This window comes from Microchirus variegatus, assembly GCF_963457635.1.
Source record: "Microchirus variegatus genome assembly, chromosome: 1".
Taxonomy (NCBI): domain Eukaryota; kingdom Metazoa; phylum Chordata; class Actinopteri; order Pleuronectiformes; family Soleidae; genus Microchirus; species Microchirus variegatus.
In genome coordinates, this window is record NC_139802.1 from 7,464,034 (window position 1) to 7,483,485 (window position 19,452).

The 19,452-nt window shown below is 39.5% G+C and overlaps 1 protein-coding gene across 1 annotated transcript; it reads right to left on the bottom strand.

The window, feature by feature from the left end:
* Nucleotides 1–1,295: 1,295 nt before the first annotated feature.
* Nucleotides 1,296–15,591, bottom strand: st14 (ST14 transmembrane serine protease matriptase; the record flags this gene model as incomplete). The annotated part of the gene is made up of 19 exons (XM_083897115.1): nucleotides 1,296–1,457; nucleotides 1,590–1,726; nucleotides 2,316–2,584; nucleotides 3,772–3,952; nucleotides 4,073–4,192; nucleotides 4,492–4,605; nucleotides 4,957–5,064; nucleotides 5,493–5,597; nucleotides 6,080–6,210; nucleotides 7,327–7,436; nucleotides 7,846–7,949; nucleotides 8,054–8,193; nucleotides 9,496–9,724; nucleotides 10,168–10,203; nucleotides 11,461–11,630; nucleotides 12,071–12,141; nucleotides 13,246–13,406; nucleotides 13,988–14,135; nucleotides 15,571–15,591. 19 exons carry the CDS (start codon nucleotides 15,589–15,591, stop codon nucleotides 1,296–1,298), a joined length of 2,517 nt encoding a protein of 838 aa, XP_083753241.1.
* Nucleotides 15,592–19,452: the final 3,861 nt, after the last annotated feature.

Consider the following 19,452-nt stretch of genomic DNA (forward strand, 5'->3'; position numbering starts at 1 on the left):
ATGACAATACCTTTTAAAATTTGTGGTCACTCCCGCTTCTCTTTAAAAAAAACAAAAACATTTTTTTATACAATACTCAACACTCTGGAAATAATAAATGAATGTCCCCCCCAAACAATTGGATTTTTGTTTTTTCACACTTAAATAAACAATACTAAAACATATCTTTGGTTTGTTTATGCAGGGCTTAAATTTTCCAGGATAAGTCAAAGATGAAGGCAAACAGATTAAAAGAAACTACACTTCGGCCTAAAAATGAATCAAGTTGGCTGTGACCAAAGAGAAGGAAACTCTCACAGGAATGGAAACTCATTGCAGTGCTCAGGCAGCAAGTGACAACCTCATGGATTCTGTATGTGAGTGAAGACCATAATCACCTGGAGCTTAACTAGTGACCTGGGCAAATGTATCTGTAGAGGTGTAATAAAGTCACTGATATACGATCCTCATTCAGATCAACAGCAACTTAAAGCAATGAAGCACGACTCCAATCTCAGATCAGAATTCCCAAGGAATCGTGCTGGTGTTTTTGCTGTTTTAGGCCCACCAGCTTCAAACCTGATACACAGCATTACTGCTGGCCATTTTTCACCTTTCTCACCCCCCCAGGATGCTTCCGATTTCATTTCTTTTAGAAAATGCCTCTTAATAGATTTTAGCAAAAATGTTTGGTGTAATTTTCTTCATCTTCTGGTTATACACAACTGATTGTGAAAGTTGGTTGAGATAATCAGTTTAAAAGTGCTTGCCTTGTATTTTGTAGCAAATGGATTGAAACAAGCAAATCAGTCCTTTTAGACAGAATAATAATAAACCCCCTAAAAATATACAGCCGTCAGCTGTATGGGACCATTAGCAAAGTGCAAAAAAAAAACACTGCTGCCAAAGAGGATGAAGGCATTTCACCTAAAAAGACACACAACTTAAGTTTTAAAACTGCTTCTATATTTTTAGGGTGCATTTGTCAAATGTTTCTGAAAATGACTGATGGAGATAAAAGGCACCACCGTGATTTACAAATATACAAAGTGTGAGTTGCTGTGTTTTTGTGTTTGTGTGTGTGTGTGTGTTTGAGAGAGTGGGAAAAGAGGGTTGGCAAACTAATAAAGTGCTTAAAGTCACTGATGTGAATAGCTGGGTCCATGCAACAGTATAACTATTCTGCTGTCACATGAAGGCATAGTGGAGAGACTTGGAAGTCTTCACTCAGACTTAAATGTTCCTTCTCCATTATTTCTTGCACTTTGGCATTGTTGTTCCCCACTCTGTATCCCTCACTGCTTCCCTTTACCGCATCAAATTTTTGTCTGCTCCTTGATCCACTGTCTCAGCTTGGTGACGCGCGAGTAGACGCCAGGCTTGTTCCGACGAGCACAGCCCTCACCCCAGCTCACGATGCCGGCCTGGAACCACTTCCCACTCTCCTCGAAACACACCAGGGGGCCTCCAGAGTCTCCCTGGTGAGCACATTCAGGGGAAACTGGTTAGAAGATTGAGTTTGGATGTGAGAGCGCAATAATTATATTGGTGTGAAAGCTAAACTTTATCTTTCCTTCATCCTTTCATTTCAACATGTTGCTCGGTCTCACCTGGCATGCATCAACTCCTCCTGCCAAGAATCCACTGCAGAGCATCCTGGAGGTGAGTTGGCCCTCTGTGACCACATTACACACAGTGTCGTTGATGATTTTCACCGATGCTTTCTGCAGCGTCGCTGCCTTCTGACCTGCAAGAGCAGGACTGAGGTGTTAGGACAAAGGTGTCAGCCATGTGACCTATGCGTTTGTCACCGACATGAAAGGTGATAATGGGCTGGATTACTGCTGGCTAATGAAGGTTTAAGACGCTTTCCGTGAGAGCCGAAGTCTGCCTTGATATGTGGATAAGGAAAGAGATTTATTAAAAAAAGAGCAGATTAGAATGAGTTGAGAAGAGAACAGGGAGGGAGGGTTGAGCAGAAGAAAAGTATGTCATGCCAAAAGAGATAAAGAAATGTTAGGGACATTAGAGGAAGGGAAAAAGACAGGATGGAATGACAAAGAGAATGAAAGCAGTGAGAAAATAGAGAAATAATAAGAGCATGAGATGAAGAGCTCATTGTGAAATGATGGGGGTGTGAGTGGGATGTCTTAATTTTGAGTTGGAAAATTCAAAAGGAAAAACACAATTGTAGAGTGGGTGAACCTTAATTTAAAAAAAGGTAATTAAAACAAAATCTGTGCATCATAATAATAAGAATGATAATTTGTGGTAGCATCAAATAAATAAACAAATAACCTCAGAACTAACAATAACCACCAGGTCATACATAATACCTCCTTCTCGTTGCGCGCCCCAGCCTGTGACCCAGCAGGCCGTGCCTGCAGGGAAGACGTGGGAGGAAGCTGGTAGGCAGATGGGTTGGATGGTGTTGGTGAACTTCAGCTCCTCACTGAGCTCCAGCAGTGCAATGTCATAGTCAAAGGTCATTTGGTTGTAATCTGGGTGTGATACGATCTTCTTCACTGATAGGCGCTGTACATTATCGTGATTATACTGGCTCTGCATGCCACTGTAGGTCAGCCAGTTGGCTGCAATATGGTTCCTGTGGAAGGATGTAAAGCATCATGGGTCACAGTTACAGTTGTTTATATGCACAAGGCAATATGGGTGAATGCGATATCAACATGTGCTAGTTTAATGTTATACGGCTCACTCTCTGCTGAGCGGCAATTCAAACTACAGTCACAAACATGACACCAACCTCATCAACATTATGAGTCTCACAAGGGAAGTACCTGCCACAATGTTAGTTCATTTAATTGTTTTCAAGTTTGATGATGTTGTCAGCCATGTACCTGCATAGTACTAATGGTGACATATAACTGTAAAGAAGACCTTTGTTGTGGCTTCCATGTGTAATTTGGAAATAGCTCACAGATTTAATGATGGCCTTTAGTGTAACAAATAAACACCAGCTGTGAATATGTAAAAATGAACATAGTTCCCTGCTCAATCACAACAGCAGTGGCTCAGGTTGAACAGCATGGTAAGTGCTCCACCTACAGGTTACTGTTGAATACAGCTGTATGCTTGCATGGATTGGTTGTAAATTTAACCCCTTCATCTAAAAAAAAAAAAAAAAAAAAAAAAGGAAGGAGGAAATGTATTTAATGAATAACATTTTACAGCGTAAAATAAATGGATCTGTTGTATGATGAAAACTCCCAAATTGTGTGTGTGTGTGTGTGTACATACAATTAGCGATCATTTGTCAGGAAATGCTCCCGCTTTGTAACATTCAAAACACAGCCAAAAAACTGGACTAACCAAGTCTGCCAAGAACAACATTTAAACCACCATATGCAATTTCTTAAGTCTAAATAAATGGACATTGAGCAATAACAATCTGCACTGCACTATACAGGGCAATGTAAAGGTAAATGGTCTCCATTTATACAGCACTTTTCTATAATTGATGACCATGCAATGCTGCTTTACGCTATAGTTTTTGCCATTCACACCAATTCATTTAGTATTACCTTCAAGTTCTCAGCGGTACTTTATATTTTTAGCGCTTTACATTGTCATATGATGTATCTTTTTGTGGGTGTACTTGATACAAGTATCACTGTGTATCGCTGTGTATTTTTTGTCATTCATATTAAATCAACCTACTGAGGAATGGAAATTGAAATTAGCAAATGCCTACATATCACTATTCATTAATGTGCACTGTACCCTTTTTTCAAAATAAATAAATGAATACAAATGAATAAAGGTGTGACTCACGCTGGGTCGTGCGTTACAAAGCAGTGGGCGGCCGAAAGGAGCCACTTATTAGAGATGATAGAGGCACCACAAACATGCCCATAGGTCATGAAGTGAAGGCTGACCTGCCAGGGCCACTCCCCCAGCTCAGCAATCTGCCCTCCAACGATGCGGTTTAACTTATAAGGCCTGGTGCCACAATCTGACGTTTGATAGAGAAGATACAGATTTGATCCACTTTCAATCATCTCAAACAATAAAAAAAAAAGATGCAAAACAAAAAAGATGAGAACTGTTTGAGGGAAGAGAAAACATTTCTTACTGCAGTTGTCCTCATCCGAGTTGTCAGTGCAGTCGTTGATGCGGTCACATTCGGAATTCACCTTATTGACACATTCTTTGTTTTTACACTTGAAGGAATAGTCAGTGCAGATGCCTGGAGCTACAGTGAGACGGAGACAGGTCCCAGAATCAAGGTGGTGTATTTCGAGCCATTTAAAAAATCCAAAAGTTTAACAACCAATATTTATCTTTGTTCACAGAAGTCAAAAGAATGCTGTGTCTGTGTACATGCCTGTGCATTGCAGGAGATTAAAGATACAATAGGCACCAGAAGAATATCAAATAATCTACATGTAAGACAATTGATTCTGCACTGAAGCATCTATGTTCCAAGTCTCCAAAGGTTCTTTACTTAATGTTTAGTGCAGTGTACTTGATTATAACAGGTGGAATACTTACAGGATTTACAAGAGGCCTCATCGCTTCCATCTTCACAATCTCTGTTGCCATCACACACAACATCCTGAGGCATACAGTGTCCGTTACTACAGCGCCACTCATTCGACTCACAACCTGGAGACATTGAGACATTATGATGAGCATAAGAAGAAGCTGAAAACCTGAATAAGAGGACAAGGCAATACGCTCCAGGAGGACATAAGTGATGCAGCCATAGTGGACATTATCATCCGTCTCCATTCTTCTCGTGTGTAATACACATGATTAAGAGCCTGGACAGATGCTGAGCAAATTGGGCAAGGCTTCAAACAAACTCCATTACTGATAGAATAATGACTGCACACAGCTCAGCAGTCAGTGACCAGAGCATTAGCAGTGATGTGTCTTTAATGCTAGCACAATTGGCATAGCATTAGACAGGGTTTGCATTGCCTCAAGAGCACTTAAAGAGATAGGAATACTTACTGCACTGTTTCTCATCGCTGTTGTCTCCACAGTCATTGACCCTGTCGCACACCCAGAGCTTCGGTTTGCACAAGCCATTGCCACAAGAAAACTGGTCCTTCTCACAACCTGATGAAACAGAAATGTCACATATTAAGTAGTGCCAGAAGAGAAGAGGTAGATGAAAATATGAATTATGTGAAACATAAAAGAAATTACAGACAGATAACAGTTAGATGAACAGTTTGGGGGAAGACCAAGAGTCTCACAACATTTTTACACAAACTGTGTGACATTTGGAGCCAGGACAGCCATTCCATACAGTTTCTACTTTTATTGCTACACTTACCTAAATGAATGCTGGTCCTATCCTTGTTTATGTAAATTTAATGGCCATATGAGAGATTGGTATTGATATGCTCATCCAACTCTCATAGTATTTCCCAAATTGTCAATCTACCCCTTTATAGAGCTGATGAGACACATTTAAGAACATAAGAAATGAAGAGGGGAAGAAAGACAAAGAAAAAGTCTGGATGGGTCAAAGGGGAACTTACTGCATTTCATCTCATCGCTCATATCACCACAGTCGTTCCAGCCATCACACTTCAGCTCTTTGCCAATGCAGGTGCCAGAGGCGCAAGCAAACTGGTTGGGACAAGCTGCTCACAAAACAGAGAAAAGAGCAAAAAAAGGGAGATAGAGAGAAAGAGGATGAAGACAAATTGAGTAAGAGGGAGTGACAGTGTATTTTCACAACATCCATCATGTGGCCAATGCTTGTCTCTGTTGATTTAAGCAATTATAAATCCATTTCAGTCAAACTGGGAGACAACATAAAGAGCGCAGGGTATTGAAAGCGGAGTGCTCATGACTGACAGTGGCAAATAAAATGGACCCAGTAAACAAGCTCTCTGGTGATTAGCCTCGCTCCTGAGTTCCCAAGCCAGTGTCTTAGTCCACTGAAACATCTCTGTTTGACTGTCAGTCAGTCTCTGTCATGCCGGCTCTCAGACTGCACAGTTACTCCCCCTGTGTTGTTCTGTAATGGCAGGCTATGGATGTCACTGTCACGTCGCAACATGTCACCCAACTCTCTAAGTGTTGTGTCAGTGTGCGTGCCTGACAAGACTTTTTAACTCACGGTTTGCAGGATCATATGCATTGTACTCTGCGCTGAAGCCTTTGTCAGTGTAGGACTCATCAGAGTGGAAGAACACGTCTAGGACGTTGCGATCACTGGTCAGAACCAAAGATGACAGTTCTCCACAGTACCTGGGGCACAAGGGCAATAGTTTTGGAAATATTTAGGTTTTCAACACAGATTGTAGGTTCGGAGTTAAGGATATTACAATTGTGCTTAATTGAGCAAGAAAAATGAAAAGACAAATTGTGAACATACAACAGTTTGATTATATCATCTATTTTACTTGGAAGCAAAACTGAAAGTCAATGAACAAGAGAAAATATTGGAGGTCAAGCTAAACCTATAATTCAGTCAGTAAAACTGTGATCGGGGACAATTTAAAGGTCCAGTGTGTAAAAAGAAGTGACATCTTATGAAGACACTGCAGACTACAACTAACAGAGGAATCACATTCCCTTTCCAAAGCATATAAGCAGATCAGCTGTGATGGCATCCACATGCTGTACTAGAAGGAACACTGTGATAGCAAGTTGTTATTGGTTATGTATTTTATTTCTCTCAATTCCTATATTCATGAAAAGGGTTATACTTATGTCACTATATGTGCATTCTGTTTGTGGAAGAAGAGGAAAGCTTGACATGACCTAAGTAGAGGGACAGATTAAGTCAATGGAAGTCAATGCAGTGTCCTAATAAGAATAGCTGCACAAACCAGGGTGTGTGTGTCATGAGGCATATTGAGATGTAAGCACGGGTAAGTAAAATTACATTCGTATTTGTCTCTTTAAATATGCATCATGTGTTGTATTAAAATCAGTGTGACCTGTCACTGGTGACTGCTCTTCTCTTATACTTTCTTTGCCATTTCCTCCCTCTTCGTTGGTTTATGCATGGGTTTATGTGAGCAGAGCTATTTTGTTCATTTGCATAGTAGTATCACGCTTCAGAATGCAAAAAATGTCAGTTTGTGCAACTGTGGAAACAGTGGTACAACATGGCAACCTACATAAAGCAAGCCTGTTGCTTTAAGCACAAAAAGTATAAAAGGTTTACGCTAAGGCTAAGGCTTTTTATTTTAATGCAATTGTGCACAACGACAAAAATACATATGAGTAGTATATGGAATTTCTGCTAATAAACCCTCTCAAATACTACACATCAGACCTTCAATGTAATCATTTAACCATGTATAGTGGTGAATAATGTATACAACTTTATAATTAGATTTAAAACAAAAGCCTCACTTGGTGCCCATAACCTCCACATAGTCTTTGTGACAGACACGGATGTCCACCCCGGGCTCTTTCATGCGGAACATGGTGAACTTCACCCGCACCTTTTTCCCAGAAGCGACCTAAAGCACAGGGAGATAAGTGATTGGTTCCCGCTTGACACGCACACAAAAACACTCACACACACACACGTATACTTGATGTATCTCATGTAAATTGAGGCATATAAGGAACACACACAAACAGGAGGTTTCCACACAAACACAGATGCTCATATGCACACTATCTCTCTCACACACGCACACACACCAGCAAACAAAACCAACACACGAGACACTGCAGCTCAGCTAGAGCTGCGGCAGAAACGGAGCTCTGACAGATGAAGATAGAGGAGGTACTGAACAGCTTGGCTTCCAAAGTGCTGCCTCAGCATTCCTCTCATGGCAAGCTAAGGATGATGGAGGGGGAGGAGGAGGTGGGTGGAGGGGTTATGTGTGTGTGTGGGGGGGGAGCGCGGGCAGTGTTACAAACCGTGATGGTCCACTTGCAGCTGACGCCAGGAGGATAGAAGCTCGGGTGAAGTGGAGAAGTGAAGACACCTTTTTGACCAGATAGGGCAGCGCCACATGTTTTCACTGGAAGAACATAACACATATTTGCATTTTGGCACAGAGTTTTTACAAAACTAATGAATCTGCAGATGTCTTACAGCTGCAGCTGGTAATTGATAATAGATTACCTTTAGAACTGGGGATAGCTTTGTACACTGCCTCAAAGCCTGGCCTCTGCACATCAGTGTCAGTGATCAAATTAATGAGCATGATGTTGCCGGATGATACCACCTCCAGTGGGTTGGAGGGGGGCCTCTGACCACACTTCCTGTCGAAGAAGCAACACAGTACACAAATCAGATTTAATTACAGAATCATAAAGCGGTGTTTGAAATGAATTGTGGTAAACACAACCATGAACCATTGGCCGTGGTCTGATGCATTTAGTGAATGGAGTTTTTCAGATTCTGATCGAGAGCCAGTTTTCACGACCTCAAATAAAACAATGTAATTATTTTCCATCAGATGTTCATATCAACTTAAAATACTAGAGATATTATTGGAGGGAAAAAAATCAATAGACAAGCAGAGATAGGTAGAGAAAAAGATAAATAAGACTAGATGTGTCAGCACTAGATAGAAATTGCTTAGGCGGAGTTTCAAAGTCAAACATTAGAAGCATTAGTAAAAAGTTTCAGCACTGCTAGAGGCAGAGCCATGGAGGTGTGAATGACACTGCAAGAACAGCAATACATCTAGCTCCACTACAATAATGTCATTATAGAGTATTATATTATGGCTCTCATAAACCCCATGTCACCTTGGATAAAGCTGATCGCTCAATAGCATTCGAAAAATCTTATGCATCACTTGGTAACGTATATTTGTTTGGCAATGATTTGAGTTTGAAAATGCCCGCAGCTACAACTGATGTTGCATTTAGGAGCCTGTAGTTTTAGAATGTTATCACTCTCCCATACACAAAGCTGAACTGCACACAGCTGTGTGCGAGGTGTTCAGTGTTCAGGTTTTCACCCTGCACAGATTTAAAAGGAGAGGTCTTTTTGAGCCAACTCGATCTCACTGAGGTCTCAGAAGTTAATAATAAAATGGGACGTGTAGCACTGAAGGCTTCAGAGCCAAGGGGAGAAAAAAACAACAAATGCAGTGAAAGGAATGAAGTGGAACATGTTTTCAACCCACATCAAAACAGCCTTTACTCCAAAAATCCTTCTACAACATTTCAGTCAAATTCAGACAAAGTGATTCTTAGCACTTGTCCTCTGAGAATCATGTAGCACTATATTCTCCCTCTCTGATCTTCTGGGCTTAATAAATGAGACAAATGTTGGTTGAGCCCTATCAAACAAACCCTGCTACCAAGGTTTAAGGCAAATTGAGAATGTGATTTATGTCAGAATGTTTCTGGAGAAGCAAAAATGGCTACATTTACTAGGCTTCTTTTCAATAAAAATCCCTCCAGCGTGAATGCGAGGCTTATTTAACTGCATATTGCTAATAAACAGTATGATGGTAAACCCTGATCTGTCCATTAAATATTTAACCTTTGTAAGAGCATTAATCTATATGAAAGCATCTTTCTACATGTATCAACAGGTCTACGACTTACTCTGTGATGGCCTGAGAATCATCTGGACTCAAAGAGTCATATATGGCGACAAAGTCATCAGTGCAGTCGTCCTCGATGTGAAAAGAAGAAAAATGGACCGATATGGCTTTGTTCTCTGAGGCTCGGATTTGCCACTGACATCGAGACTTGGGGGGGTAGTTATTGGGGTAACCTGGAGATGAAAATTTCCTCACATTTTCTTCCGCTTCCAGACGGTGGAAACAGTCAGCTGTGAACCACAAAAAAAACATTATACACTGAATACAGAGTAAATTGCATTAGGCAGTGAATTAAAATGTGATCATTATCATGCTATACGTCTTCTTTTTCTGCCCCCTTTGACGTTAAATAAATACATTTGAACACCATGTAATTTGTGGTACATATGTGCTGTATGTCATGTCAAGGAAACTACACATACTATGATAATATAATGTAATAAATTCTAATTGTCTCAAGGTTACAAATCAGCAGAGAGTAACAGAGAAAAGTGTTGGGCATAGTAAGTGACTTGCCCTGGCCTAATACAAGGTTTTCAATCTCTTGACGACAGCAGCACATGTACAGTACAGGCCAGACGAACCATCCGTTACAGCTTGGCAGGAGGGTGAGCATCTAGCCAGCTGGAAAATTACAACTGCATGTGATTGAAATGGGACACACTATACTCACTGGCTCTAGGGCTCCTGGCCATGCGCGGATCTGTGGCTGGAGACAAAGGGAGAGTGTGACAGAGAAAGAGGAGAAAAGGTAAGAATGGGTCACTAAAGTTGGGAGGCTGATAGAATTTGATGCATGAGCCTTTAATATTTGGGTTGCACATTTTCTCTTCCATTTCCCTTCAGTTAAGGGAACCAGTGATGTTGTGCAGCTCTTTTTGCTCCATCTCACCTTGCCCTACAGCAGCAACCAATACATCTCTGTCTAACTATCTGGGACAGCAACATCAAATCATACCAACAGAAATCATTTTAAAGAGGACCAAAACCACTGAGTCACAGGGCCGGTGTTTGGCTGGTGGCCAGGATGTAGACAAATACAATGTGAAAGCTGAGAAGACAGAAGGAAGAAAAATGGCTGTCTCACGTCAGGCCAAGGCCCAGCTAATATCATTAAAGGATCCAAACGGCATCAAATGTGCGATCTCAGATGCAGCACAAGCTAAGAAATCTAACTTATCTGCTATCATTTTAGCTGCACAAATCAGAGCGAGTCCCCATAATACAAACAGAAAGCACAGAAAGTCTCACTGCTGATGGGAGATGACAAAGACCTTATTAAAATCTGTATTCCCAGTAAGGACGGGGCATGAATATTTATCATTCATTTGATTATATATAGTCGAGCAGTTAATGCAACTATATGAAACTGTATCAAAAATATACAAAACGGAAATATAACTTTTTTTCAGTGTGTGTGGAAGAGCCAACTTGACACTTCAAAGTCAAGGACTGTGTTGGATTTCCCTATAATCTGGCTTGGAATGGCTTATTTCTAGTAAATGTGGACGTCAATTTCGTCTGTTCTTGGCCTTTGTGGGACACCGGAGTGAGATATGTCCGTGTGTTTGGGGGGTTAATCCTGTCAAATATTCAAATAGCATTTTTGCTTGGAATGACCATCACTAATTCACAGTGCTCCATCTCATCTCTATCTATCTCTTACTCATTCTCACGTCATTTGTAAAACACCAACGTTCACTATTGTAGGTATTTCCAGAGTGTCTACCAATTGTATATTTTATTTCATTTAATTTTAATACCTATTTTATCGTTTTATTTATATCTGTATCTTTAGCTCTTGTTTTCCACTCGTGCTGCATTTCTACCCTACTTTGCACAGAGCATCTGGAACAAAAATAATCCCCCCGGGAATTAATAAAGTATTCTGATTCTGATTGTTAAATGTTACATTCTGGAGCAACTCTCTGCCTCCCGATGATATCTGAGTGTTTGTGGCACCTACTTGAAGTAGTGACTTCAGTTATTTTAACATTCCCAGTTCTTGTAGTTCGCGGCTGATTAACTACTTTCTCCAGTGACTCCAACACACGCTCTTCTGAGAACTCCGGCACAATCTCCAAGTCGTCTACTGGGATGTCAAACTGGGACCAGTAGTAGGCTAACACGCCCTCACTGGTGCAGGTGAGGAAAAGGACGAGGGTGGGCGAGAGGGAGGAACATAAGAGACAACATTCAGTAACAAGTTTCAACATTCAAGGAAAAGCAGCACTTAGTGAAACATTGGTAATATGGGTTACAGTAAAGGCCAAATCTAGCTTGGCCTCTACCTTGGCCAAGTACCTGCATCTTTTATCAACGCCATAGAACAACTGTCATTATTTCCTGCCACTTTTGGTGCAGTATTTATATTTATACTTCAATAAACGCATGAATCACCAGTCAACAGACCAAATGCTGAAAAATGCAATAGACAGGAAACCCTCAACCCTTACAGGTCACAAAGCTTTTCTTTCATGAAAGATTTAGAGTAAACTTTTTTTTTCAAGTCTCCAGAAGCACAACAGTGGACTCTTTGTGTAAAATAACTGAGGAGCTCAAGATCTCGACAATACCTGAATGCAGTGACCACCGAAGTACTGTAGTATTCTGCAAGGAATGAATCTTTCTTGTAGTTTTCTTTGAGCTGTGAAGAGAACATTTTATTTTTACTGAACTAGAACAAGATGTCTGCTTGTCTGCCTAAAGACAAAGTACAAATTAGAATGTTAACATAAAAAATACTGCCAACCATGCAAAGCACACAACAGTGGGATTCTCAATTACGTGTCTTGCCTTCAGCTGCACTGAGCTGTAGAGCCTATCAGACAATGATATAGATGTGTGGTCTTAAACTGTGTGCATGTACAGCACAATGTTCACTGTCGGCAGAGCAAGTACCATTAGTGGAAGGAAACCTGCAACTACTCTGAATGTTAAGAGAAAGTCAAAGAGATTTGATCGAAAATAACAGAGAACCAGCTGCAGAGGCTGAACAGGATTTGTCTGTGTGGTTAAAACAGAAAGTGACATAAAAGGAGAATAATTCATCATAGGAAAAAGTGATGGATTACCAGAAACTAAAATAGCATATCCAGCTTAAAATCATCAGTATCATTTCATTAAACCCATTTTATGGTAATACAGGGGACCTGACAGACAGGTATTGCTAGAGAGGTAGTGTAGATTCATTAGATAACTGGTTAAACAGGCCCAGCATTGCTTACTTGTACACATACCCCACAAGTTGTACTGGCCTTATCAGCAACATCCTAGATCAGAAACGTTCTGAAATCCTGTCCCTCATGATGGATTTTAGAGTAAACCTAGTACATAATACAGCTTTCACGCAAATCATCTAGTCATCTAAAATACAAGTCCACCACTTCCACTCTAATTCCGTAGCTTTTCACGGAGGAAGTGTGGGCTTGATGGGTTTTGAGCGAGGGTTTTTTCTGTTATCAACATCCTCCTAAGTGGTGCTACAAACATCTTCACTGTCTCCAATAATAGGAGATGCTGTTGAGGGAATTAGTAAGGGAATGTACAGCCTTTTATTCCACCCACACAAATGTGCTTTCAGCAGTTTCTGTGCACTGTGAGGGGCACATTTAAAAGCATTTCCACAACAAAATCCACAGTTAATCCTTAACTGAGTGTAATGCTCTACTTCAAATAATAAACAATTTAAATGATGGGGGAAAAAGGGATGAAATACAGTGAAGTCTGCCTCATCAAGTGTCAAACTTACAATTGCTTCCAGTTTGCCTGCCATATCCTTGAATTCCTTGCTGTCGGTGTCCTCGAGTTTCTGGGCATATGGCACACCATCCAGCTTCATGTGCCCACTGAAGACCAGTGATTGTGGGCCGTTTGGCTTATTAAAGGTTCCTCCTGAATCGGTGTCTTTAACTTGGAGGAAAGAAGCAGATGAGAGTTTGATCAACAGAATGCTATAAAATGGCTGGCTCTGATGAAAGAAGCACTATTTTACAGTTGTACAGTGTGATCTCATATTGAGACGACAGGTTGGCTCTCAGAGCAATTAAAACAGGGAGCTAAATCAAGAGGCTGTTTATCGAGACTTCAGAGGCCTTTTAATCAGACTCCAGATGTGTAAATGACAGCGTGGCTGTGACACAGACTCTCTGACATTTGCCTATTTTGTATTATTAAAGTAGAATGTCAGAGTTGTCAAAAAAAAATGACACTAATGGAAAAATACAAACAAGCCATTCATAAACTTGAATATTTAAGTGCTAGTAAAATACACCCTGGTCTGGTGCTAGTAATGGCAACACTCTGAAATTGTCATTCAATTCTATCAATAATTATCTTGATTCAGACTCAATCATATCTATGCCCAACATCTTAGAGTTTCTATGAGTTTCTTAATTTTATATCTGTTAAAATATTGAAAATAATATTGAAAAAGCATAGAAAAGAGTCTGTTGTGGGTGATATAACAAGGGGAAGCTTCTTATTAAACTCACAGACAAACAGCCAAATGAGAAATGCTGCGACAGCTGCAAGGATCAATAATGCCACAACAACACCAACGATGATGCAGGTCTTCCGCGTTGATGACCTCTTCTCTTTGTTTGTTAAGAAGTCAGTCCGCTCATTATGACCATTGTGATCCTAATGCAAGAAAAGAGAGCAAAACACAAAGCAAACGTCCTTAGTTCTGGATACACTTAACTTTAAATTCAATTTAAACTACACCATACGAGTTATACTTAAGGCACTGTGCAAAGGTTTCAGGGCACCACCAGATTTGTTGATTTTATGTTAAATAAACCTGGTGTTATAGACCTTTTCCTGAGCAAATATTTCTCAACATGAAATTGAGTAGGTCACAATAAATAATGGACACTTTAACCCTTTAGAAGCTTTATTTCTGAAACGTGGTATTTTAAACGCTGCATACATGTTTCCCGTATTTTCTTGATGTGTTCCAATAAAGTGATTGGGAAATAATAATACTGTATGATGATTATAGCATTGCTAAAACAACAAATCTAATGGACTTGTGCACAGCATTGTATTTTACTAGGACGTCACACTGAGATTAAAATCTCTTTTACAAGTGAGACCTAGTCAAGAGTGAGATTAATTTCCTAATTCCTACATTCATAATGTGAATAAATGTAGCGGAAAACACTAATCTATTTTTTTTTTTTATTTGACAAAAAACATAAGATATGGCTACAAATCATCCAAAGAGGTTGGGAACATTAATAAGGGTTTTTGAAAAATCCACAATATTTCTTAGGCTGTACATTGTTTGCACCAATGCTTTACGTATGATGTATAATATGTGTGATATGCATGATGTGATTCTTCGTTTCAGACGACAGCCACACATGAAAGTCTCCTCTTTGCAGTTCCAACATAGCATTTAAATGACATGTTGATATAGTAATGGTGGTATTTTCTATAATTAAAATTAAATATACAACACAAGAAACTCACTTAACCCACATGTGAAATTATAAATGCATTGTTTCTACAACATATTGTATGTAAACTGGTGTCAAACAAGGTCACAGCATTTTTGAAACAGCAGCATAAACAGCAGATTTACATATAAGTCAGGGATAAACAGGTGAACAATGACACAAAAAAATGTGAGACGCCTTGCAGTATATTGGATAAGTGTGACAAGTTCAAACAGGCAGCTCAGAAAACTGACCAAACCTGTTAAGTATATGTGACTGAGCTCATATGTCCATACATGTATTCAGACACTGCAAAATAAACTAAGGGATAACTGGTGGACATGGTGCTTAGGGCAGTGTGTGAGTTTGTGTGAGTTTGTGTTCGGTCGATACTGTATGTGTGTCTGTTGAGCTCTCCAGAATGGGCGGACAGAGAGAAAGGATCCAGGCCTCTCAGCAATCAACGCACAATGAATTCAGTGCATGTAGCCCATGAGTGAGGAAGCACGAGTGCCATTAGGGATGAAGAATCACTTTGGTATTAAATCAATTTGTCAGATGTGCTGCCCCTTAAGATGGGGGCTCAATTACATGAGTCTAGATGATAACTCATGGCAATTAAGACCTATTCTTACCCAACCCGGGCTTCCACACATGCTTTCTAATTGGAATCTCTAACAGCAATCATAGGCCAGAATGAGAGGAATCATTAGAGATGGGGTCAGCAAGGGCTCCGGGGTGTCTCTCGATCAGTCAGCCTGATCACAGCTTAATAAAACCATTACATGCTCTTCATCATGTGCTATTCTTCACTCCTAAAAAGAAATACTCTCCCATTTCTGAACTCTGCGTAACCAGATCAGTGTCTTAAGACATTTAAACGGGAAGTAATGCATGTCTGTCTCTCTATACAGCGAATTATGATGTTATATATGTGTTTAAAATGTTGACAGCTCTCACAATCAGAGCTGTGCCACAGGCCAGTCAGAAGTGGTGGTAAACCTAATTCTCAAAGTAGAATAACCAGTCTGGAAAACAAGTTGCCACGGCTCTGAGGCGTGGTCCCACAGCAAAGAAAAAAGTAAACAGCTCACAACTGACCCACAGCCAGGTCTGTACTATGTGATTTCAGCACGAGTGATGTCTAATCCTAATCCACGACTATCTGGTGAATATAGCAGAGATAAAGTGATTTGTATAATACAGTATTTAAGGATTACTGTGAGGGTCTAACACGTTTTATGCACATACAAATGTAAGGCAATAATAACGGGAATATTTTTCAGTTTTACTTTTTTTTTTAAACTATAACATATTATTTACAATATGGCTGGACGTTTAAATAAAAAAATGAAATACAAAGATAGCATATAAAATAAAAAACATTAATTCAGTCAACACATTGATGTATTCTTTCTGCCATACTTTCAGTTTGGCCATGCTGACCTTAACTTTTCACACTCAATAAATTAAACATCAATATATAATGCTTCAGAGCACAGGGATAAAAGAAACAGTAAAAGCCTGGAGCCCAAACAACATTAGTCGTATGGAAATGTCCTCAGTTAATTCGCATGAATAAACAGAGAGCGTAAAAGATAACAAAGATGAACTGAGTGCAGGGCAAAAATACATTCGACTGATCATTAAAGAATCAGTCAAACGCAGTTAACTACTTTGGTATTTCTTTGACCCATATCTATGCAAACTATCTCTGCCTCTGGTGTTGTGAGGAGGCCGCAAGTACCTCTTACAGACGTTTAACAGGTGACTTTTTACCGACCAGACAACTTGTAATTCCATGTTTTAACATGCTCTCTAATTTCTCCTAAGCAACCACTCCCTTTTTCTCCAATGTGCCCAATGTTTATCCTCCTCATAAATGTGACTAAAATAGCCGCACAAAGCCAAAGTTTACGTAGACATGGCAACGGAAGACACTTTAATGTGTAAAAGTGGAAACAGTAAAATTAATGATTAATGGTAAATTTTCATTCAGCTGCCTCTGTCTGCTCGCCGTATTACTGGGATACAGGGAGATTCACTTTTTCAATATTCTCTCCCTGATGTGCTGCTGACTACACCCATTTTGCGCCATGCTTGTCATTAGCATTAATTTAAGGCAAACTTTAATGCAGTTACAATTCCAGCCCTACCATTTGTACAAGTTCAGGGGACTTCTGTAATATCTTTAAAGGAGAATATATTTAAGGCTTGTCGATGTCACATCACCATCACCTGCTACCCAATTGCTAAAAGCATTTATCTGTTAAAACTGCTTAATGTCTAGTGCTTTTACTATAGTGCGATATTGAGAAATATACAGAGCTGATAGGCTTCATCAACACTGTGTAGACTTTAACGTAACAAACATTCATTTATTTATTTATTTTAGGCACGACAGCTTTAACTTTCTTGAAACCCACTTAAGGCAAATGTGAGTGGGTGGCAATTTGAGATGTCACTATCAATTTCATCCAAGCTACAAAATACTTTATACATCTTTTTCACAAATGTGCCAGTACAACGCAAGAAAAAAAAAAAAACTTCTACAGCCTGACCAACACTGATCTGTCCCATCCAAACAATCCAGCCTGGAGACCAAAAAGGTCTGATTGAATGCGTCAGCCTCTCAACTCAATTTAGGCTTCAGTGGTTTCATAAGCAAACACCTACACACTTCTCTTACCTGGCAGAAGCAAAAAGCAGACATTGATTAGCTTTTTATAGGCCACGGCAGTGTCAGGCAGGTAGATGTGTTATGAAGAAGACTGGTGCGACAGCCTCAAGACATTAGACACACTTCTACTGAAGAGCTCAGAGAAGAGCTATGGATGGAAATGTGGGAGAAAATAAATAAGTCAACAAATCATCCTTCTCTGCATCTTCCACACGAAAAAAAACTGAAAGAAGAAGTGGAGGTGGAGAACACTGGCTGTTATGCAACATGGCTGCAGCAAAAGCTAAAACGCAAAGAAACTTTGCAGTTTTGTTTACATTTCTGAATGCTTGACTTAGTCAAGAATTAGATATGAGACATTATCATTCAATGTCTCATATCATCAACATTCACATTTGTTGTTCACTTTAAACATGACTATCCTTGAGATGTGGGCTGAAATAAAAAAGCAGCACGGCCTTGCCTGAAGAAGCGTGATTTTCCCAGCAGACTAACAACATTAATCATGGTGTAGCCACTTGATATAGTACACCGGCCCCATTGTCTGTGTGTAATCAAACATTAACAGTGACAGAAATGCTACCAAAAATGATTTCAAGTATCTAGTATCACAGAGAAAATCACAGAGAAAAAAGGTGTGGCATTGTAACTGTTTTGATTAATAAATCATTCAAGGATTTCATGGTGGTTTAGTTCTATTTTTAGGTCCAGTATATAAGACTTTACTGACATGGGTACGGTATATATTCAAAGTGTGTTTACATCTTTTTGCATACCAGAAATGATGTAAACACACTTGCACAACCCCATCCACCCTCCCACTCTCTCTGCCGTTTCCACCTTCTTCATTGCCTTGCATTTGCATTAAGCAGAGCTGGTCATCTGTGTTAGCGATGTGAGCTATGTTATCAAATACAGCTTAATGCAATTTTCAAATCGCAGGAAGTACAATATTTGTTAAAGCCAAAATGTATGTTAAAATACCATTTTAGATTAAACATTTTCCTCACCTACAAACATCACACTCACATCACAAAACGTCTTTGTTTTTCACAGATCTGCACAAATACCACACAGTAATCACTGTGATTATGTAAAAATAACCATTCGCTGTGAGATCTCGAATTATATTGCAATTTCAGAAATAATTGCACTTAGATATTTATTCAGTCAGCCTTAGTGGAAACGTGAGGTTGCCTCTACAGTATAAAGCAAGACCCTTGCTTAAAGCATATATTGAAGGCTTGTTCTATGGCTGCAAAAAAAATGTAAAAATTACTTTATTTCTATACTATTATACACTTTTGCAAACATAGTTATGGGTAGTTTTCAACGAGTATGTCCTCTTAAATATTACACACTGTACCTAAATGCAAAAAAAAATACAAAAAAAATAAATGTCTTCATTAATTCAGATATGGTTTTGGCTCCACAAAAATGTTATACATTTTGTTTAAAAAGAGTAAGAATCCTGTCATCTCTGTGTGGAGTCCTTCACTGGTATTTTAGGCTACTATAACCAAACTACTAATAACTACTATAACATGTTTCTTTTGCCAAAAAAAGGGGGGTTAAATTCACTGTAAAATAAGGTTTGTAGTGAGCTTGTTGATTGTGGCAGGTTACACAATATACAAGTGTGCTTACACATTACATAACAGACCCTTAACTGTTCTGAAATCAAACAGTCATGACACATCAGCTTCTATCGCAGTTACAACTACAATTATGTCCACTGGGACAAAACAAATCAAAAAACTAAATCAAGCAGTGTAAATACCAATTATAAATACTGACATGTAGTGTATGTGTATGCTTTTATGCATCTGACATCTAT